The sequence below is a fragment of the Aquila chrysaetos genome, chromosome 14 (genome assembly GCF_900496995.4).
Source record: "Aquila chrysaetos chrysaetos chromosome 14, bAquChr1.4, whole genome shotgun sequence".
In the NCBI taxonomy this organism is placed as follows: domain Eukaryota; kingdom Metazoa; phylum Chordata; class Aves; order Accipitriformes; family Accipitridae; genus Aquila; species Aquila chrysaetos.
This window is the reverse complement of record NC_044017.1, coordinates 16,673,155-16,697,531: the sequence shown is the minus strand read 5'-3', so window position 1 is coordinate 16,697,531 and position 24,377 is coordinate 16,673,155. Positions and strand designations below refer to the sequence as shown.

Here is a 24,377-nt window from a genome sequence, read left to right as displayed (position 1 = left end):
CTCCTCTGTTGTGTTTGGCAGTACAGAGTTTTTAAAGCATAGACAAATAGCTCAATACCTATACTCTAGCTTTTGCCAAAAGGACATTAGTGGGAAAGCATGACCAAGAGATGACTCTGGAGAGATTGTAGTGAGGGGGGTATTTGCCAAGACAAGGAGGCACAAAGGCCTAAAGTCGGGATGAAGGGGAACTAAATGATGTTGAAGCGCTTATTCAGTGAATATAAGAATGGATTCCACATGGACATAGGACAATATACGTCATGTGGATATTAGAGTACCAGAGTTATGCTGTGTTATACTGAGCAATAATATCCGCTCAAGTGTAAGCGTAACTTCTGCAACCCATTGCCGTTTCTATGAAAGAAAACAGCACACTTATTTTTTTTCTAATGAATGCAGACAGACAGGTAATAGAATATGCAATAGATACTTATTTGCAACAGAGCTTGCAACAATAAGAGTTTGAGAAAACTGGTGCACCTTATAAAATAACACAGTTTTAAATCACAATCTTAATTAAAATACAAAAAACACCAAGAATTTCTGGCATCATGCTTTTCTAACCACAACAATATTAGAGGTTACATTTTTAAACATAACAGACACAAAAGATATGCAGAAGTCATGAGTAGTTCTATATGAGCAAGTACAAGCAGTTTTGAAAGGTCTTTGAACAACACATTAACTACTAGCTTATTCCCATAAGTATTATTATTATCTCCTTACTGAGAAACTTCCAAATGTGAAAACCTGGCCATCCATTAAGAGAATAGCTGTATGGTTGCTCCCAGCAGTAACTTGTGTACTAGGACCTGGTAATGCTTGCACCAAAGTGGGACATCCCCTATATAAAAATAAATTAATTTTGTATCAATATATGCTTATGCAACATTTAACACATACATAGTATTATAACGATTTCAATCACTGTGAAATATATTCACTATGTTCACATACTATACGGAATCAGAGTCAAGCAACAACTTGCATATTAAATGAACAAAGGTATAAAAGACTGTACCAGATATAAGTTTATGGTCTCTTGTTACAGGGACCAGATCAAGTACCCTCTCTTCAGTTAAACTCAGAAATTAGCACAGAATAAAAATGGTTAATATTTAATTGTAGGATTACATTAATGTTACTGCAGTTACACTAATATATATGTGTGTGTATATAAACTATATTGCAATGAACTGTAGCAGTAAAAAAATTCTGTTGTGAGGATGCTGGTTAAGTGCTTCAAAAACCTGTTTGCATTATGAAGCAATCAAAGCCTTACATGGTTGGTATCCTAGTACAATTACCAGAAGCAATATTGATATGGCCCTCCTGAGATCACTGTCTAGGGAATTATAAAAGAAAGAGAAGGACTACCCACCTCCATCAGCTTTCTAATGGAGAATAAAGCATTAAAAAACTGCTCTCCATCAAATTCATAGACTCAAGAAAGAAAGAACAAACTTCTCCAAACTGTTTTCCAGAAAAATCTGAAAAAGTCTAATCCATGTGCCTCCCAAATATGGACAGGTATAAGAAAATAAATTTTCCATTTCAGTAAAAATGAAGGAAAAAACCCAATAGGATGGTCAAGAAGCAAAGAAAGAAAACTTGAAGTGATGACTTAGAATTGAAATAGCAGAAAAGACAAAAAAAAAAAGTATAAGACACTAAAATTTTTATCTCAATCCCAAAGTGAACAGGAGCCCTCAAGAACTGTACCAGACTTTGAATCCCATAATGAATGTCTACCTAGACTTCAAATTTATTGTGGATTTAGAAAGACTGTGAATTTGAAGAACAAGTTATTCCCAAATAACACTATGTTTGGCAACTCTGACCCCAGAGAACAGCAGCACTATCTAAACTTACTTTTAAACACACACTTTCAAAAGCAGGTTAATCTAAAATAAGAACAAGTTGCAATTAAAAAAAAAAAAAAAAAAGGTGTCAGCCCACAGTTACCTAGCAATTGTTTAGCAGCTGATATGCAAGAAGATGGGTTATCTGCATGTTCTGATTTTGGCTGAATTGCAGGTAAAACAGGAGTCAAGAAAGTAGGAAGGAGAGGCATCATGTGTTCAACAGGGAAAGGAAAAGGGTAGATGGGAAGATGTGAACATATGGAAATGTGGAACAGAGGAATGCAGCATGAAGATAGGCTGATGACCTGAAGGAGGGGGAACACAGGTATACAGAAAGAAATTATTCCTTCGTGAATGTAGCTTCCAGTGAGTGATTCTAGTGGAGATGGGAGAGACTGAAGGGCAGCATAAAATTTGGTAGAGGATGCATAACATGACATTCATAAATTTAGAAGCCTTTGTTGGTCTATAGGCACATGGGTTTGGACATCACTGAGATTACACACAGACACACAGAGCAAAGTTTAGCAGCACCAATGATGAAACATTTTAAAAACAGAAGAAACATTACATTTGCCTCCCATTAACTTTAAGGAAGCTCAAAAGGGCACCGAAGCAGAAACAAAACATAGTTAAGAACTAATCCAAAAGCATTTCTGTTAAAGGGAAATATTTTTATTACTGTTTTTTTTCTCTCACTCAAAATTATGATAGCTGCTGGCATGGAATTATCAATACTATGCTTGTAAAAACAAAGTGAATGTTTCACCTCTTCGCTGTATGAAAGCCAAGCTATTATCACCAGAACTATTTATCTTTCTGTTTTGGCAATTGAATTTATCAGCAATGTTATCTGAATGCTGCGTATGGTATTCCCTTGGCAACAGCGGACAAGCAACTAACGTAGAGAGATGTAATATGGTATCCTCTTAAACAGCTCTTTTATTAAGATCACCCAGCTTTTGGAATGGCCAACTACAGTGTATCAACTAAAGAAATGAACAAGAAAAAGTTTAAGACATTTAACTACGTAAAAAAAATAAAGTAAAATTACAGAAAAATAGTTTTCACTTTATAAAAGGAGGAGGAATTTGGAAAAATACAGTAAGCCAGTTTGACTGATGTATATGGAATTTAAAACCTGTGATACTATTGAGTATTTCCCTATCCCTCTGAAACTCAACACAGAAAAGTTCAGCACAGACACTTGAGAGTCTGAGAAACTCTGTCCAAAAGTTTTGATAACCAGGGTTTCTCCATTTGAATGGTAGAAAGCAGTAAGTATTCTTCTGGGATGGAGTTGAAGGACACATTGGTGTCAAACTCACAGATTCTTTGGCTTCTGGATATGACACAGGTACTTGACACAGGTCAATCACAAAAGAGCAACCTCAACTATACAGAAAGTAGCCTGAGACCCCTTGGGAAAATGTAAGATTGCTGAATAAAAAGCAGCAGATATACATGCATCAGCTAACTCAGGGTCCTGCAGAAGGTCCAAATGCATTTTGGCTGTCCACACTGAAACCCACTTCTATCCTGAAGGGTAAGCATTTCTGGGAGCAGATGTGGTGTTTGAAAACTCGTCCTGCATCAACTGTTCGAACAATCGCTGTCCGTGGTACTCATGCAGCCAACAGCCGGCTGCCAGGTCGAGTAAGATGTCACTTGGGGCAGCTGACCGTGGTGCTGTAAATTCAGATTCACCATGGGGTGCTACTGTGTAGTGGGTAAAAGGGAACCAGTCCTCACTTCTGTCAATTGCAGGCAGAGTTGGACAGTATGGAGTTAAAAAGAAAATGGAGATTTTTAGCTTTCAGAGGTAACTGGAAGTTTGGTGAAAAGATGTAAATAAGACTTGCACTCCACCACTGAAGTAAAATAATCAGACAATGCACCTAGAAACACGGTCCCGACAAACAGATATGATAGTACACATTTTTTTCTAGACATATTAACAGTATATAGTCTCTATGCTTTGTCTTCAAATAGAACATAGCTGACTGTCTGTGGAAGGTCTGCTCAGTTTTCTTCTAAGCTACTGTTGAACCTTCAGAAGCAAAATCACATCAGGATTATCTTACTTCAGTCATTCCATTTCTAGAGCATGACTGCCAGATCACGTGCTTGCTAACGTAGTGCTGAAGTCAACAGTTGGTACAAGAAACGAAGGCAAATTTTGAACAATAACAGAAAGATCCTGGAGTTTTAAGTCCCAGCTTCTTGAGAGAAGCATCAGCAACAAACAGGCCTTTGCTTACCTGAATACAAGACATGCTATTTTTCACCAAGACTAGATACTGCAAAGCATTTCTTTCTTCCACTGAGTTTCTATCCACCAGCATCTAATTTGAGAATATAAGCAGAGACTGACAAATCCTTCATGTAGTGAACAGCTCATCAACATCTACCACTGTGGATTTTACAACAGAAACCCTACGCAGACTAGTTTAATGGCTCCAGCATACTGATATGGAAAAAACGGCCTCCCAGGAACCAGATTACTTGTATTTTAAGTGGTCCATCTGTGAATGGCTGAAGTCTTTGCTGGAGAAAAAAAAATAACACCACCTTGTGCATATTGCTTGTTCCTCCACACCATTTCAGCTCTATTAATGGTTTACTGAGAATCACATCATCCTGTTCATCTGCTGTTTGCTTGTGTGCATAAAACATAGTCTGAGGTCCTTCCAAGGCATGTAATATACCTCATTCCTACTGAATTAGGAGGGAGAACTTGTGGTGTTTACCATACTCTAATAGAGGAGTCCAGAATCCCCTTAATTAAGGAGAAAGACATGTCTGGATAGGTGCACAGAATTCAAAATAGTTAAGCATTTTCAAGACTTTTTAAAAAATAGTCTCATCACTAAATCTTCACACTGCAAGACAGAAGTCTCTGAAAGGGTAAGTCATCAATCGATGCCCAGGAACTTCCATTATTGCTTCACCTGGCAATGAAGATGGCTCCCTCAGATGAAAATGAGAGTTCCGGCATTTAACCTGACAGTTCTTGTTCTCAGGGGCCTTCATACTTAGATATACTAGCTAGGCTGCCTAAATATTACTCTTTTTTTTTTTTTTTTCTCTCCCCGAAACACAGTGGAGTATCAGCTCCTGGATTCAGAAGTTGATGTTCTTCCTGAGGTCAATACAGGCAATGTGACACACTGCGTGACTGACATACCACTGACCTGGCTGGAGCTGGCCATCTGAGCACCACTGCGTCCCAACTGAGGTGGAACTCTGCATAAGGACTCCCTGTTTCCTTCTCTGAATCCCTTACTGTGAGGACAGAGGAGAGATCTCTACTTAAAGCTGGAAAAAGAAGTACATCAATGAGGAAATTATCATTTGAATGATGGTGCTAAACAGCAATATAGTACTACAGCCAGTTCTCATGCACAGGACATAGTCCAAATTTCTTCAAGGCTTTTTCCAGACACTCTCTAGGGTCTGTTGTAGAATGATACAAAGGTCAGTGCCAAGTCGCTTGTACCTCCTCAACTTCTAGGCCTGGTCAAGCACTATCCTTTGGCACAGGATGTTTCATGTTCTCTTCTAGGATCTCACTTGGAACTACATTTGGTCTCCATCCAGTTTCTGTCTAAATGAGCAACAGATGTAGGGTTTACTGCCTGAAATTCTGACAGATACAGCAGATAGCTCCGATGCCTTCAGAAAAGCCAAGCGATTTCAAAGCTGGAAACAGTAGACAGTAAGTTACCAGTACAAATGCCACTGCTGTTTGTACCTCTTCAGGCGTTAAGACAGAAACTGCCCTTATTCTAACAGTGACTTGAATTGCCAGCTAAAGCAGCTGTAGCTTGGAACAAGTATCCAAGAATTTCCAGGAATGAAAAACAGAGTACTTATCTGTGATACAGCTCTACCATAGGCAGAAACACAGACTGCGTTCACCAGTCCAATGCAAACTGAGTAGGGGTAACAGTTTAGAGACTACCATTAGGCACAGCAGTCAATACAAAGTAACACTTCCAGTAAACTTTCTTCCTTCCCTCTCCCCCTTTTGTTTAGTGAATCCAATGAAAGTTTTAAGATGATGAAGATTTCTTCAGAAACTTGACAAAAGAAATGATTTGGAAGTCTCCAAAGAGATTAGGAGGATAGATATTCAGTAATTTTCATCTCACTGCTATAAGAGAAATGACAAAACTGAAGACAGGTCATGGATGCTCCACTCTGTATGCCTTTTACATAAGGAGACTAGGCATTACTGGACATACACAAAGCCTCAATGATTCCTACTATTCAAAATCCCTTGTCTTATGTGTTATATGGACATGCCCAAAGAACAACATTATTACATTTCCTTTTATGGCAGAACACTGATTTTTTTTACTTTAGTGAGTAGGTAAGATACTAAGGATGAGATACTAAGGGTGAGATTGAGCTTCACATTAAAGACACTTATATTTATCTATGCTCCCACTGTGGTCAACGGAGATCAAGCCCATAAAGTTTACAGAGCTACTGAGCATACCTAAGGTAGATAAGTAGTGGGTAGTTAGTCAAATAGCTCTCCACACTCTGTTGACTTCTCTCTTTCCATTGACCACAAAGAAAGCACACATCACTCTCATGCTGACATCCAGAATAAGTGTCTACAAAATGCAGCTGAGACCCAAGCTTAGTGACTTAATTTTGTATTAATAATAAACAAAACAAAAATGAGAATTTTATCATAACTGATAATGGTGTAACAGAAACAGGTTAATCTAGGTTTACAACATTGTACTATTTGAATTATTGCATATGTAGTATTTTACAGAAATAATGAAATCTTGATGAGATTTCAATGTCATTCTCACATATGTAGGGAGAATTGAAGAGACAGAAGCATTTCAAACTCAATTATCAAAGCTATGCTAATAACTATGCACAGAAGCCTTCATGTATTAAACAAATTACTTACACAGTACAACAGTACCGTTACTGTATCTATATCCAGGGGATTATGGGGAAAAAGTGCAGAACAAGAGCTTATCGACTTTATTTCGACAGTATTTGAGTTTTCACACTTGCTATCTACAGAGAAACAGAAATTTAGCCACTTTTTATGCAGCAGTGCAGCAATACACAATCACATCCTGTAATTACCAGCTCACCTGGAATTAACATCACCATGTCCAAGTTGCCCATGCTGCCCGTATCCAAATGTGTAAACATCACCATTCTCCATCAAAACCACTGAAAAACAAACAAAAAAGGAGATTATTTTTCTGACATATGCACATGTTAACATGGTACTGCCCCAGTGCTGGTTAGCCTTTCTGAGCAGCACAGTTAACAATCCCTACTGAAACACTAAGATGTTTCACTAAGAAACACTATACAAGATTCTACAACCCATCACAGCTAGCATCTCTATGCAGGGCTAGAGCTCTGCCATACAGATGTCTTCAGATGACTCAAAAATTGCTTAAAAGCTCTGATGTAACTCAATACATGATACTTAGTCCTTTTCACTGTTGAAGGACAGGGTAGTAGGCTACAAAATGATACTGCAACTTTTTCAATCTTTAACACTCCCATGTACCTCCTTGTTGAAAATTAAACACAAAGCAGTGAAAACACATATGACAACATTAAAAAAACCAACAAAAATTCTACACTATAATTAACATTGATTTATTTGTTTTTACCTGAATGGTGAAATCCACAACTGACTTGTACAGCTCGCAGTTCACAGTCGAAGCGGACAGCCCCTGGTGGATAGGTTGTGATTTTGCTGGCATCCTTCTCACCTCTTTCTCCACTTCCGTCTATAAACAAAACTTACAGTTATATCCCATGTCTTCTAAAAGAGTTATATTAGAAGAATGAATAGATCAAGAATAGTAAATAACTCCCCACCCCGCCATTTGTAAGGTAGGAGAAAGAACTCACAGAATAGTAAGAGAGAGCTCAAATGTGGCATCAAAGTAGATGTGAAAGATGACAGAAACTCTACTTCCAAACAACCTACTACAAAGTTACACACTGGAAAATACCACATCCTCTAAAGCAGAAACTTCCAAAGAGCATACAAAAATGACCAGCAAAACAGGAAATTCAAACAACTTCAGAAGTTTTGCTTAATAACCATCACTTTCATTCAATAAAATAGCATTATGAAGTACACAGAAAGCACTGTAGTTAAACTCAATAGGCATAGCCTGGTCTGGTTTTTTTTCAATTACAACTTCTTAAGGATTTTACTTAACTCTAACTTGGCCATATAGCCCTTGTTTTACATAACTACCAATTACTTATGCAGCTCATTTCTAACAATGCTGACATACTCACTACTCACACGTCTGTTTCTTGTCTAAGATGCACTTTTAGACATTGTTTCTGTAATTTCTTTTAGTAAGTATGAAGTGCATTATTGGTTCCTACAGTCAAACTACCCTCGCATTAGATAAAAGCACTGGAGTGAAAAATATGTGTATTAACTTCTTGAAAGCCACTATCTTCTCCAGAAATCAGAATGTTTATATCATCTAACAATTACACTATAATTGAACTATGTGGTCACAGGGTCACAAAGGAAGGTAGTTTCATAATACTAGCAGGAAACCAACATGACAGAGAAACAGACAACATGCTCATCACCATTAAAACTCCTATACCTGTGTAGAAAGCAGGCAATGAAAGCTCTAAAGAAAGTGCATTTTCACAATGAAAAATTTCATATATGAGTTTAGTCACACTGTGTCTAGCATAGAGAAATGAAAGAAAACACATTAAGTGAAAATAACTGCACAAAGGAGATTCCACATTCCTTCTGAGATAATTCTGACCGATTACTGCTTTATTAACAAAATTGATACAGGGAAACAATTGCTGCTCAAAGCATTCAAGGTGGTGTTAATTTAGAACTATATTTATAATTTCTACACATTTTCCTGAATAATCATTAGTGGAAGTCTGAACTCTGAGACTTCATTACTTAGTGTGCAGCATAGCACTTACAAACTTACAAATCTTTTAAAACATAATTCTGTTTTTATACATATTGCTGAAACTTTAATTCCTTTTTATTGCATGAAAACTGCTGATACAGTAAAGTCATTTCAGCACTTTTATTACAAACCAATTTTAAAATATTACTGTTCTGAAAATAAAGCTATTTTTGAGTGATGACTGAGTACAGAAATAATATGAATCTCCATGTAGTTTACATCTGTAAAGGAACAGTGCGTATAGGTGTTAAGTAATGCTTTTGAAGAATTAGGTTTAACAGCATACGTAAAGCATCCCTTTGAAAATGTGGGTGCCCTTCATCAAAAAGAATCACACTTCCACTACATGTTGGATATGTGTGAAATGGAGACATGGTAAAGGAATGTCTGCTCTCAGAATTGCCATGGGATTTTTGAGTTTTTTCCAACAGTGTCAGTTGTGTACCACCAGACTGCATGCACATTAGAAAAAATGTTTCTGAAGGTCTGTCTGCAGCTTTTTTTGTTTTAACAACAAAAGCAAATACAAAGAGACAGAACCACTATTTAACAACAACAAACCCTGAAAACACAGAATTTTTCCTCCTAGTCATGTAATTCTGCCTTAACATGCATCTAGTATTTTAGTTAACAATTTGGCTATTTCTTAAATATAGTACCTTTTAACATTTTATGCCTACTTTTGAGTTAAACTCCACATGCCAAAGTAATCAAGAGATGGTTCTAAGGGCTAATATTGCCACCAGAGTTATTTATTCAGCAAGTGGCCTACTTACTGCTTCTGTCTTTCACACAAGCTTTTTGGACAGGAGCAGAAAAAAGCTAATTGTTCTGGAAGTCTACCCATGGCCCCAGTCTCCGTCTCCCCTCCTTCCTCAATCACTGATGACTAATGAAAATGTAAGCTCTCCCACTGTGCAAATGCACTTGAACAGTCATCTGCCAGGAATGCACATCCTGTTAAGTATGTGTCATGGCTGCATGCACTTCCTACAATGAAACTAACTAGACACACAGCAACCATGTCACCTATGCACAGTCATATTAACAAAATGTAGCAGAAGTTAGATGCGCAGGTAGATGTGCTTCTCCTGCCTCATCGTAAGAAAATAATACTGCTCTTAAGTGCTTCAACAACTACTAGTAAATAGTTGAAAATTGCTGTTTTCTCAAATGACAAATATGTGATACTGCCTTTAAGTAAAAGATGATTCTAGATATATTCCCATTTTTTCCAAAGTTGCAAATGAAAGGATAACGCCATATTACCCTTAAGGAAACACTAAATACTATTGTGCAAGATATAGAGACAAGTACATTCACATGAAACAAATTGAGAAATAAATTTATTTTAAAGGAAAAAGTTTTACAGAGTTGGCATTTTCAAATTCCAAAGTTAACGTCTCAAAGCCTTTAAGAATGCAGGAATGGAAGCAACTGTCTTCCATACACATCTTTGCTTAAGTATGAAATTTGCAAACTGAAAATGGAACTCCTCTCAGCCTTCTTTGCATGGTTAGTAACTGTCTCATGACTTTTTAATTGGCCGGATCTTCAGAACTTGATAAGCACTCTAAAATAATTTATGTGCTGTAAGTACAAAACCCTTGTAACTAAAAAAAGTAAGATTCAGCTAGCCTTGTTTAGAGAGGAAATAAAAGTCTTTTGACTAAAATATATAAAGCTAAATAGAATATCACTACTTATTTTAGAGCAATACTTTTGGGCTACACTGTTTATCTGTATACTCCATTACATGGCCAACAGATATCGTATTTTTCCACCAGCACTGGCCAGGAGAAACCAGTTCTACAAGCTCTTACACCTAGAGAAAAGGCTGCAAATAAACTGGGCCACCCCCTTTCCTTTCAGTACTTTCACAGAGTCAAAATTTATTTATGTGAAAGGTGGATGCAGGAAGCTTATTTGCACGTCTTGAGGAACAACTGTAACTATGGAGATACACGCTTGCTTTTCTTCAAACAATTGTGCACATATTCATTTCATTAGAAGTGATATCAAACAGTTGTTCCTAAAAGGGAAGCATAGAAAGGCTACTGAACCAGACACTCTTCTGGTTGAATGAATGGAACCTTGTAAGCAGAGCAAGTTATTACCTCCAGTGTTATCTGACTGGACTACCACTGGACAGAAACTTTGACTCTTTCAACTCTCTGAGAGAAGAAAGCACCAAGGAAAAGCTTCAAAGTGCTTCCTGCTGTCAACACCGAGGGGTGGGTTCCATTAACAACTTCACAATGAGGGTTTTCATCTTGGCTGTCTTGTACAGTCAGGGAAGGAAAGTGAGATAACTGGAAATACAACGAGCAACAACCCCCCCCCCCCCTCCATTTTCCTTAGAAAATTCTTAACTCCTGAAGACAATTTTTCCCTCTGTGAAACATGCTCCAAAGTTCTGTTGGCTGATATTGCTACCACAAAAAAAGGTGCTTTCCAGGAATGGAGAAAAAGCTCCTTCAGTACCAACAGCAAGTGAAGTCATAAGATATAAATGAGAGTTCTGCTGGCAAAAAAACCCCACCCCAACATTGTTACAGAATGGCATCTTGGACCCTTGGTCCAGACCTGAGGAAAACCATTTTGTTAGTGTTTCCCAGCTGCAGTAAGGGTGATGGTATTTCGTTTCTCACTGACCATCTTTGGAGGAGGGAAAAAGTGCTTCTAAAGATGTTAAATACATTTCTTCTCCCCACAGATGACAAGCTTTAATGGAATATGACTGTACACAAAAAATTCTGAGAATAACTGTCTCTTTAGACCACACCATTTGGCAACAAATCTTTGTTCATTTCAGCAGCGATTACCCAAATAAAGCATATCAGTCAAGTTACTGGTTAGTATCTATGATGTTCAACCCTCACAGGATGTTCTGAATGCCTTAATATCATCTATAGTCTTTATATACAACAACATTACTTGAACAAATCAGCCTGTGACTGCAGCTACTTGGCTGTCCACCACAGGCTTCAGCTGAAATGTCTGTCACCATTATTATAGCTACAGTGCAGGGGGAAAGAAACCTACCTGTGGTTGTGAAAATCATCCATCCTATGAGGGCAGAAAAAAAAGTAAGTCTGTTGGATGTTTGAGAGGTTGCTACAGAGCTTACTTGAGCTTATAGATGAAATTTGATATGCAGAATCACAAGTGCATAACACTTATGATAATGTGGTAATAAACTTGCATTCTAATTACAAACTCAGTAATAACTGTGTCCTGAATTTTTGTACCAGTATTGACTTACCTGTTCAGCTCAGCCAAAAAGTAAATGCAAACAGGAATTTACTGGCCAAATAATTTATTCCATTATCTGACACGGATACAAGTAAAACTGCAATATTGAGAAATGGCAAAGCACATCCATTATCTCCATGTACTTACTTTTCTATGCTATATGAATACAAACCCCAAGAAGTGTATTTGACCGAGAGTGTGAATTCTTAGGTATTTTCTGTGACCCGGATAGCTTTTTCCTCGATCAGCCACTGCTGGTCCTGCTTGTTTATGATTTGCAATGGTTCACAGCTGCAAGTCTCCATTTGCAGTATATGACATGAAGAGTTATTCCTAACCTCTTCAAAATTCTGGGCAACTTCATCTAATGAAATTTAACCCTCAAAAAGAACTACTAAATGATGCAGAAGAGAGGGGCTGGTAAGAAAGATAAGGAAGTCTGAATAGAGAGACAGAACTCATAATAGCAAAAAAGGTATGCTATAAGGAAAGTCAACTTTGTCATTAATAATTGTTATTAACAAATTAATATTTGTTGTTATAACACATGACAACTGCTACTGATTATGTATGCTTGTGAGGTTTGACATACTCTCACATTCTTCAAGCCTAAAATTTCAAGAAAGTCCCTGTCTAAAATGTCTCCTTATTGGTGACAGTGTGTAAAAACCTAGTAAAGAAAAAGTGGCTCCGAAACATTTTTGGTGCAACTTTTATCTTCCTATGCAAAGAGCAAGTCTTAAGCAACATGTCTTCAGTTGTGTTTGGGAACACTTAGCAATGAAAACAAGACTACCAGACTATGGAAATGTCAATATGGAACATATAAAGACTCCAGTATCATTCACTTCTAAGTCTTAGATGTAGGTTTTCATTGTTAGCTGTCTTTCTCCAACAAGTGCTTCAAACTACCCTTCAGACAGTATATTTTACAGTTAAAAAGTAAATTACAAGTAAATTTTCTTGAACTTCTGATAATTTTGTATTAGCATTTTCAAAATGGTTGATATATAGTTTGTTCCACCCATGCACATTCAGCTCCATCTAGCCTTTGTCCTTTTGAGGGTATTTGGTTTCATATTGTTTAGAATTTTTTTTTCATTGTCACTACTCCCAAATACAGGAAAAAGGTGGGATTTGCTTGCAGAATCTTAACTGACTCAAGAAGCTTACCTTGATTTTAATTGCTACTCAGTTAATTTCTACAGAAACTCTCAGCTCTACAGTTAAGAAAATTCTACAGACTTCCATTAATCTTTTTTACTCAGATTCCCAGTGATGAAGTCCACAGGGACTGGAGATGCAGACTAGGAACTCACTACCTCATTAAAGAATGAGGATGAAGCACAACCTCATTTCTCTTCTTAGTGTCAAAGCAGTCCATGAACACCAACAAGGTGGGACCTACTCTTTTCTACCTATACTTGTGATGGAGACACAGACATAGATCACAAAAATTATGATTATGCTTAATATGCATTTTTTGTAATAACGAGGATCTTGATATGCAGACCCTATAAATGTGAAATGAGTAGATGACAATGGCAAGCTTTCCAGAAAATGGGTATTTTGAAGAAGTTGAAGGAATTTTCAATTATGCAATTCAACAGAATTCCAAAAGTAAAAACCATAGATTTGATAAGACATACAAGTACATATCAAATATACTTTTTAAATTAGGCCATAATTGTCAGTCCCAAAGAAGCTGTTCATATTCAAGCTTAAATATCATTATCAAGAGAAGTTCTGCAGCTGCAAATGGAGAAGCAGGAACAGGTACCAGCATATTTAGTACTGGCTTCATCAGTAGTACCAGCTGAAATAAATTTTCCTTGCCTGAAGATCTTAAAGGTCTGGTTGGTGTGAAGAGTTACAAGACTACTTTAGCAGAAACATCTGAAGTAAAAATGCTGGTTTGGAAAGCATCACATTCAAAACTAAAACAAAAGAACATGCTGATTTCAATGTTATAGTGTCCTTTTACTGAAGTCAACATCCCTGCCTCAGGTTGCTTGATTATTGCTTTTACATTCTCTGTATAGTAAAAGAACCATGCCTTTTAAGATGAGGTATGCTTCTCATCTTCCTCACAATTCCCACCTTCCCCATTACTTTGGTAACAACCCACTTCACCAGTTTTCCTTTTTCCCTTGGAAGCTCTTCCAGGAGTTAAGGGGCATTTCTAGTGGAATTTATGGTTATCTTTTGAGAAGCAATCTTCTGAGGCAGAGAAGGGTCTCAAAGGTTACTTGTAAAGATGTTACAATCTTCCTTATCTGTTTAGCACAAGACACAAAGAACTAAAAGAAACTGAACATTTCCTTGCATATAGCCTTCCTCAAGGAAAAATAAATGTTCGGTTCTACAGAGCGTATCTGACAATCTTTCAGCACGATACAGACCTTTGCATTGTTCTTACAACTCCAAGAAGCAATGTAAACCTCAAACTGACACTAATGAATACACCTCTTGTAAGGAGATACTTGAGCTGAAGTGAGTTCCAACTACTAACACATGCCAAAAAAGTACAGATGTAGGCAGGATGAGCATACTCCTTCATGCACTTGCCTATGAGATCAAGGGATTGCAAGCAGTACAACTTGCAGTAGTACCCAGCTCAAGAATACTGGTCATCAGCAAATTCTCACTCAAATGACAGCATTTAAGTTCCATATGTTTTGTCTTTCAGCACCCAATCTCTCCCACGGAGATTATGATAGGTTATTCTATCTAATCTACTAAGATTTAAAGCTCAGATGATATGTCTTCCAGATAGATTGAACATATCTTCCACAAATACAAAGGACCAGATTCTGCTTTCATTTCCGTAAAATAAACTTAAGATAATTTCATGATCCAGTATGTTCATATCTAGGTAGGCCCATCACCCACACACACTGAATTCATATCCCAAAAGGCTTCAACCTGTCATACAATTTGTTTGCATACATGCCAAATACTATCACTAACTTTTGTTAATTCAACTGAAATGCCATTCTAACAAATATTTTCCTATTTAGCTATTCTTTAGAAAATAGCTGAAGCGTTCTGGGCCCTCACCATTTTAGGAGCTTTCCACTTACTTTGATCAGGTCTGTAATCTACATCGTACATGTTTATCCTTTATATATAAATACGTACATACAGACACATCTATATACAGATATATACAAACTACGATTAGATTTGATACAGCTCAACTTTAATAAATTCAGTTGAAAGTTTTAGTAATACACTACCTCTTCCTAAAAAAAAAAAATAATAAAAAAAATCACTTATATCTGAACAAATTACACATTTAGGAATTCAAGGTATAATGAATTGGCTTTCCAGACATACAAAAAAGTCAGAAATATCAGACACCCCCTTACTTACATTCTGCAAAAGAATGTTTAACTCAAGAATATTACACTGTAAAACCTGTACTTTGATTTGTATTCTCCCTGTTCAAAGCTAATAAAAAGAAAAGTATTGTTTACGTTATTTTAAATATTTCATTTCTAAAAAAGGCTTGTTAAAAGATAACATACCTATGAAAAAATTTATGCTAGAATTAAGAAGTCTGGAATTGATAAGTTAAAGCAATCACCCCAGATACACAACACAGTTTCAGAAAAACAACGCAAATGCAATGCAGCAGTCTGAGTCACTGGAAGGTGTTAAAGTTTCCTACAGTAAAATTAAAGAACCTTAAGAATGAGACAGCATTAGAAATGAGAAAAGATACACAGAAAGAGAATGCAGATTTCATTAAAAAAAAAAAGTCACTTTTAAAAAAAGGTCAACATTTAAATGCATTTTCTTTCTCCTCAGGTAACAAGATACTAACAAGAAGAAAGGCAGAACCCATTTTGTGCAGTTCTTTGAAAAGACAGATTCAGCGCATGGAAGAAGTGACTGGGAGGATGGACTTATTTCCACCCTAGCCAATAAGGAAGACCAAATACCTTTGTGCTTGTCCCGTTTATGCTTTAGCTGTGCTGGATGGGGTCTGATTCTGGCTAGAGCCTGTTCTCGATGGTTCATAAAAATAGGACCAGGAAATACAAGGGGGCCTGAGGAGAAACATTTTGCACATGCATAGGAAAGCTCACAAAATGGAAACTGTGTTAAACAAAATTCAAATTAAAAGCAATGAAAAAAAAAAAAAAAGATAATTATATAATAATCTTGTTTTCCTAAATTCAAAAGGCCCTAAATAAAAGTTGCCAATTCTTGACAATAAGACCAAAATATTATGCAAAGAAACAATAAAGGTCCCATAGTGACAGTTTTACCTGAACTTATAAGTATGCAACAAATATCCATTACTGTCTTTATCAGTTAAAAATATTGTCATGTCTTACATCCTACAATATTACATTCAAAATACTAATTTGGAACAATATCATCATACCAATGCTAAATTTAAAAAATATAACCATACAACTGTTCATAATTACCATATTTGAAATGCAAAGTTATCACTTATAGAGAAAATAGCTACCCAAACCCACCTGTTTCATGAAGAAAATTATTCAAATCATACAATTTTTTTAATCTACTTCCTAATTTTGAAATCTATTTATTTTTAAAATATTTCCCATTTATGTAAAGGTCTTGAAGAGAAGATTCGAATATGAGCCGGCAGTGTGCCCAGGTGGCCAAGGCGGCCAACGGCATCCTGGCTTGTATCAGAACTAGCGTGGCCAGCAGGAGCAGGGAGGTGATTGTTCCCCTGTGCTCAGCACTGGTGAGGCCGCACCTCGAGTGCTGTGTTCAGTTTTGGGCCCCTCACTACAGGACAGACATTGAGGTGCTGGAGCGTGTCCAGAGAAGGGCAACGAAGCTGGTGAAGGGTCTAGAGCACAAGTCTTATGAGGAGTGGCTGAGGGAACTGGGGTTGTTTAGTCTGGAAAAAAGGAGGCTGAGGGGAGACCTTTTCGCTCTCTACAGCTACCTGAAAGGAGGCTGTAGTGAGGTGGGTACTGGTCTCTTCTATCGAGTAACTAGTGATAGAACGAGCAGAAATGGCCTCAAGTTGCAGCAGGGGAGGTTTAGATTGGATATTAGGAAAAATTTCTTTACTGAAAGGGTTGTCAGGCATTGGAACAGGCTGCCCAGGGAAGTGGTTGAGTCACCATCCCTGGAGTATTCAAAAAGCGCGTAGACAAGGCACTTCAAGACATGGTTTAGTGGGCATGGTTGATGGTTGGATTCGATGATCTTAAAGGTCTTTTCCAACCTAAATGATTCTATGATTTGTACTTGAAGAAAGCAATGATGTATATATTTAAAATTTTCTGCAGACTACTTTTTCTTTTTAAAACCTACACCCAAGCAGTGCTGTATTAAGTTTAATTGAGGCTGATTATATGTTGATCATGGACCAGCAATTTGTCCCTTAAATCTGTATTTTTCCTCTATTTTAAAGGCTAAGCATGCCACCAAGAATTTCTTTGGAGGCATCTCCTTCTTCCAGAAGTCTCAGATTCAATGGAAACCACGAATCAGGAGCAGCTAATTCTGCCAAGTGCCACTTTCACCATTCCACCGGTTCCCAGACTCTGTCCTTACATAGACTTTCAAAAACAAACAAACAAAACAAAACAAAAAACCCCACCCCCCCCCCCCCCCAAAAAAAACCACCCAAACCAAAACACCCCAAATCAGGCTTTGTGTCATGTTATAAACAGTTTATGCGAAACTTTGAAAACAGGTATTCCTCCTCCTTCCCCAGAATCACTGATACTTTATTTCCTTAGCTGAACTTTATTAACAAATTAATGTAGGCTAAGTTTTCATAAGTGCCCATTGTCTCAGGTTTCCTGCTGTCAGCTTTAGTCCATCAGTTCCTTCACTAACAGTATGGAAAGAAATTTAAGTGGAAGTTAGGACAAATCTATCTCGCTTTAGAACCTTCAGATGAAGAAACTTGTCTTCACACACAGAAGTTCCCAAATTTTAGCATTAACTTAAAAAAGAAAATTAAAAATGTTTTAAAAATCCACTACTACCTTTCCCCCTAGCTTTGACATTCATACATGTGTTAGGTAATACAAAGGCCCCAAACCTCATTAATCATGTATGTTTCTACACACGGCATAGATTTTTTGTTTTGGTTCTACTGTATTTATCTGGACTCTCTAGTTAATTAAGAGCTCCTTCTGATGTTCAAGGATCATAATTTGCTTTTGCTTTACCTTCATCTTGCAGATTCTTCCTTTAGTTGTCTTGGTATTGTTCCCACTTTTGACAGTCTCCTCTCAGTTGAAGCTTCCATTTAACAGATACATTTTTGGTAAAGATTACTTTCTGACAGGCCACTTGCTGCGTTTAATATCCTACTTCCCAGAGTTTAGACTTACACAAAAACTTACACCATGCTTTCCCTCCTTCCAAGTTGGAGGATAGATACTGAGAAGTATACTGAGGCAGACCAGGAAAAGGCAAGAAAGGGGAGAGAGATGAATGACAAAGAGATTATGAAAGCTAAAAAAGTTTGAAGGACAAAAGATACAGAGAAAAGGTGGACAAAGAACAGGAGAAAATAAGGAAAAAAAAAAGGGGGGGGGGGGAGAACAAAAGTAAAAGGGACTTGCTTACTGAGAAGTTCCTAATGAAATGAAAAGTCCAAGAAATAGAGAATGGACAGGACAATATGACAAAAGTGAAACTCAGATTAGGAAAGTCACAAAAAGAGATGCAAGGACTGCAAAGAGTGTGGCTTGAAGTGTGTGGATCTAAGATATTTGTGGGTGATTAAACAGAAGTGATCTCTAGATAACTTAGGCAAAAAATTCTGAAGTTCCAGAAAATGCCTGCACAACAAACAGCCCAGGGGACAAGACACAGCCCTGAAGGCAGCCTTTGGCATTTTAGCACTAAGAGCAAAGATGGCAAAAAAAGAGAGAATTTCAAGAGGACAGAAGGAAGTGAAGTACATTAGGGTGAGTAAAAGAACTACTGGAGATTTGGGAGATAGAGAGTGTTTAGGAAGCATAAAAGGCTGTCAGCTCCAGTATGGTGCTAGTAGATAGCTGCCTTTAGGTGCCAAGCCACTTGCCTGAACTACACTCCCCTAGTCAAGATGACAATTCTGTAACAGTATCTAACCTTCTGATGAAAGCAGGATTTATCTTTGTTTCTGGATGTTCCTATATACTCTCCATTCCCACCCATTATGTAAAGAACCTGAATCCAAAATAAAGTTAAATGCAACGTATCTCCATTTTGTCATAATCTGTATCCAATCCATGTAAGAGGATGTGCAAGTCTGTCATCCTCTTTGGCTTTTTATACATGCTAAAACTTTAACATTATCATAATATGAAAGGAAATATCTACATTTTGATTACATTGTGATGCCTGCATGTTCAGTCATTTGCTGGCAAGATGTAAAGTACCTCCTCTCCCTCCAAAATAACACCAGAGGAAACAAAACACTAGGACAATTCATACAGACCATATCTGCTCTCTGCTTACATCTCAGGTTGCCTGTACAAAAGGAGCAGAGTTTAGGTACTGTGAATTATTTTGGTAGAACAATTTAGCCATGCCTTAGACACCTCCTTTATTTTGTTAAAAAATGCCACAGAGTATTATTTGAAAAACTCTTCCAGAAACCTCTAACATAGATCTACATGGGGAATAACAACCTGTTACTATTTTAGTAGCTCAAGTTATGGAGATAAGCAAAGGAGAGTCACCGGTAGACTGCAGTGCTGCTATTTTAAATCAGTTGCTATATGATACAAAATAACATTCACTCTCTCACTTTATATTTTATAGAATGTTTTGCCATAGCTAGGCTGCAAGGTTAAACATCCCTAGCCTAGGAAATGCCAAAATTAGCTTTTCTTTCTTGGCCCTGCAGGATCCAGGCCTTTCAAAATGGTCTTTGTCTGGCAGTGAATTAAGAGCATAAAGGAAAAAAATATTTATCCACAGAAATAATTTCATTTTCTAGCAAAATAGAATGCATTTATTAAACAATGCAGTGGGCTACAGGAAATATACACAATTAATATCATTCTACATGCACTTCTGTGCTTTGCATTCTTGGCCATCTAAGCACTTAGGCAGAACTATCAAAGAGTTCACTATTTGATTTGAATTTATATTACACATATTTTGAATTCTTCTAGTACCTTTGTCTAAACAAATGCTATTTGGCAAGCTGTGATTACAGAAGACTGAAATCAACGATCTCAAATGGTGACTTCTACACTAATGCACTGAATGTAGCAGGCTACCTGAAAAAATAGTACACGACCACACAAGTGAAGATTTTTTTTTTTTTTTAAATAATAAAATAGGGAGGCAAAATCCTAATATAGAAAAGTAGTTATCTAATAGGTCAACAGGTGGTAAATTTTAAAGAAAAATATTTCAGAAAATGAAACTGGGGACAAATGCTTAGTTTCACTTCCAATAAAGCGGAAAACATTATACCAAGATAACGTCCCACCTCTACAGCCTTAAGGGAAACAAAAGTTAATATTCCTGTGAGGCAGGGATACTAGTTAAGGTGCATGTTCTTTAAAACTGTATTTTTCAGACTATGAGTTGTAATTTAGTATTATGTCAGAAATATTCACAGAAAATGTCACTGTGCTGTGCAGGCACTAAGGTTAATTGCAGTTTGCTTCTTTTGTTCAAAACACTGAAAATAAAACCAGGATACATGTCTCTTCCTGTGTTCTTAAAGCTCTTTTCTACTGACACTTAAATTGTACAAATTGGATGTGGAAGAAAAATTATTATGGCTTTTTATAGGGGTAAAAAAGAGATGCATGCTATCCAATAAAAGCATGCAGGGCAATTTGGGGGTGATAGAGAATGAGATGGAAATAAGATTTATGATAATCTTAATTTTGACACTTTCTCCCTTCTGTATACTATACTGTGTATATATTGTTAAATAAATGTGAAAGATGCATTTCTGTATATAAACACATCAGGTAAATTAGAACAGTAAATATAAACCAGAACAATTCTCATTGAGTCTATTGCAAATCTGAGTTCTAAAACTATAACAGAAATATAAGTATTTCTACTTTAAAAATCAGTTTTGTTAACAATAATCACCTCTTTCAAACAGTAATCACAAACTCAAATACAACAATGTAATTTCACAGAACTGTACCTGCTGGTCATTAAGGACAAAAGCCTAGAGCTTTCTCTTGAAAGCATTCTTAAACAGAAAGTCATGTACGGGTTTGATATTGTTTCAAGTAAAAAGGGTTTTTTTGAATTGTTTTGGTTTAAAGAACTTTGAAACAAATATAACCTCCAGGTCCTGAAAGCATCAAAATAAATATTTAACTAAAACTATAGAAAGAAGCTGCACTGATGTTTAATGAAAAATATTGTATTTGAATAGGTAGTTCTGCTGTATATTTAGGTATATGTTCAGCAATGAACAGAGAATAGTGTTACTGACAAACTGATTCCAAGCTCATAGTGGCTTGGGGCAGATGTTAAACAGATTCATATGATACTCAGCCTACCACAATAAAACTAATTACTGAATTAACTCAATCAGTTACACTTCAGAAAAAAAATCAAAAATTGCCCAAATATAGGCAGCCTCAGATAATACTGTCTCAAAAGACAGTAGCTTTGACTAAAATCAATCAGTCTTCTATGGGTTCTTTTGTTGTTCCAAGTAGAATAAGACTGATGAAAAATAATTTTCCCTTCCTGTAACAGCATCGAAAGTTAAACCTTGGTTAACTACACACCAAATCTGTGTCTCAGTAATGATCATCTAAACGTTTTACATCATAGGTTGACAAAGAGAAGTAGTGAAATACCAGGGAAGCGCAAGACCGTTTGTTATCACCATATTGAGCTATTTCTGTATTTTCAGCTTATTAGTTAGGTATAGTTTATTTAAAAGCGATTCTCACAGCCTTCTGAAAAAAACAGAATTATCTTTAAGCAATAAATCGAGATCTGCAGTGTGGAAACCAGTACACTTCCAGCACTTGTGCTCTTACACCTCTGTCCTAAACTTTACTCCTATTTCAACACATTCAGTGGGAAACTGAGAGATTTCTTTGTGAGTTTTTGTTTTGTTTGCTTGCTTGTTTTAGGAATGAAATATTTCTACATTTACTTAGAAAGCTTTCATAGTCCTCTTGTTTATAAGACATTCAAGATCTACTGAAAATATTTATATTGACTAAAGGTCACCAATTGTAACTAAAGAGTGATCAGCAACATTCAGGGATGGATCCTATTCTTGACTATCAAAAACTACACATGCTTCGTTCCTCACTGATCTGGCATAGAACAAAAGCCACACATTAACACAGTACAACCCAGAATAACACACTACAACACAGAAATCATAATCCTGACAAACAAAATAGTGTATACCTGAAGGAAAGACCCTAACAGAGCTAATTTGGCCTTTAACTGACTAATCAATATTTTCAAAGAAGTAAAAGATTGAAACCTTTCTTTGGATCTCTAAATATGCAAGGATTTCATTAGCAAGGATTTGTTCAGTTACATATGCACAAATACTAGAACTTTTTTGGAAAACTAAACAGTCTGCCTATTCTTCATAATATTAGCATAACTAAGTTTTTTCAGGTTGCAAACCTTTTGCACAGCAAAATGAAAATCTAGTAGATGATTTAAGTGTTCTTGGTCTCTCTCATGAAAAGAGGAGCATCATAAGAGTTCTCAAGAATAGTACTATTCTTTCCACCAACTCATGGAAAACCACAGCATTTGGATGGAGAAGCAACAAAACTCCAACTTTTTCATCTGATTATGTAAATCAATATTGATTATAAAATCAAATTTTCATACCTGATTTTGTAAATCAAGATCTCTAAGTATTTGTGAAACACTATTCCCAGCTTTACCACATAAGTCATTCTGAACTGAAATAGGAAACTAATCTCCAACCCTTCCAACTAGACATACCCACTACCTCCAGTAGCCACATAGGTATGGAATTTCAATGTTCTTTTGATACAGAATATAATATTGATGTGTGCAACAAGCTGGCCAGCAGTATCTTTTTAGCTACAGTCCCTATACGCCTATCAAACCAACACCACCACCACATTCCCAACATTCATCACCTGAGACTCTGTTAGATCCAAAACATTTTCTTTTATTTTAAGAGACAGATGGCATACAAAAGGGATAAGCTGCTCTGGTTCTACTTCTAACCACAGAAATGGAAGCAAACCAAAATGTTTCTCTGCTGCTCCTTTTTTTTTTTCTTTTTTTTCTTTTTTTTTTTTTTTTTCTTCTCTCTTCCCCCTCTGAACTGAAATTTACCTCCCAGCTCTGTCATCATTACCTTTCTGGGCTGAACAGCAGCAGCTTTCAATAATATCTGGGCATTCAATGAGGATTCAAAAAAAAATTTATTGTTAGCTGTACCTAATATTTGCCAGCAGTATGCAATGCAGCTCCAACATGACCTAGACAAAGGAAGAAAAAAGTCTTCTCTTCTCCACCTCGCAGCTAAAATTAACCACAAAGATTCAAAGAAAAAGAAATATTCCATGCTTTTCCACATGCATAGGAAACTATCAGCTTTCTCTCCCTTGTTGCTCCTTATTTGTGGTAAGACCCGTAATTTCTTACATGCAAGTGAAATAAAGCCACAATTTGCCCCACAAGGTTCACTGGTGTGGGGTCTAGGAACTAAGTTTGATCACAACACGCATTTTATATCGGAGTAAAAACAGTATCTAATTCATAAAAGGAGAATCAAAATGGTATTTACTAACACAGCAGGAACCTGAAGAGGAAAACATTCCAATAAAGTTGTTCCTCTTCTCAACACGCAATAATCTTACCAACCACATCATCATGCTTCACTAAAATATTATGATTTATATCAGTCTAAATCTCTCATGTTTAATTATTTGCGAGATTAAGACACTGAGGTATTTTAAAACAAGAAGAGTACTGAAAACCTGTTAAGGTATGTACTGTTTGTGTGGAAAATCAACAATAATTCCTGAAGCAGATAATACACAAGGCAAGAAAATTTTGAAATGATGTAGTGTTTTGTTTTTTAATTCAGTCAGTGTGTCAATTTTTTCCATGTTATTTAAATATAGAAAAGTTCATTTTATAAAACAAGAAATGCTGCTTACTATTATACAACAGAAATTCTATATTATCATAATATTTTCATAATTATAATAATAAATAAATTATTCATATTATAGGTAACTAGCACTAGACAGGCTTGCAGTCATTTCAACTCTTCATATAAAAAGGCATATAAACTCTTCATATAAAAAATGTTTTAGCATCTAACACT

The 24,377-nt window shown here is 36.5% G+C and overlaps 1 protein-coding gene across 12 annotated transcripts in view; it reads right to left on the bottom strand.

Moving 5' to 3' along the window:
* Positions 1–24,377, bottom strand: part of MYCBP2 (MYC binding protein 2) — a 204,571-nt gene that overhangs the window by 118,277 nt on the left and 61,917 nt on the right. For 6 of the 12 annotated variants that reach the window (XM_030036240.2, XM_041128612.1, XM_030036248.2 and 3 more), the window contains exons 18-21: positions 16,039–16,146; positions 7,535–7,654; positions 6,998–7,079; positions 730–847 (exon numbers count right to left, since the gene is read on the bottom strand). In XM_030036240.2, the coding sequence (XP_029892100.1) occupies positions 730–847; positions 6,998–7,079; positions 7,535–7,654; positions 16,039–16,146 (428 nt within the window). Of the gene's footprint in view, positions 1–729; positions 848–6,997; positions 7,080–7,534; positions 7,655–16,038; positions 16,147–23,399; positions 23,436–24,377 lie in introns of all 12 variants that reach the window. The other 6 variants (XM_030036241.2, XM_030036239.2, XM_030036242.2 and 3 more) reach the window with 2 other exon arrangements.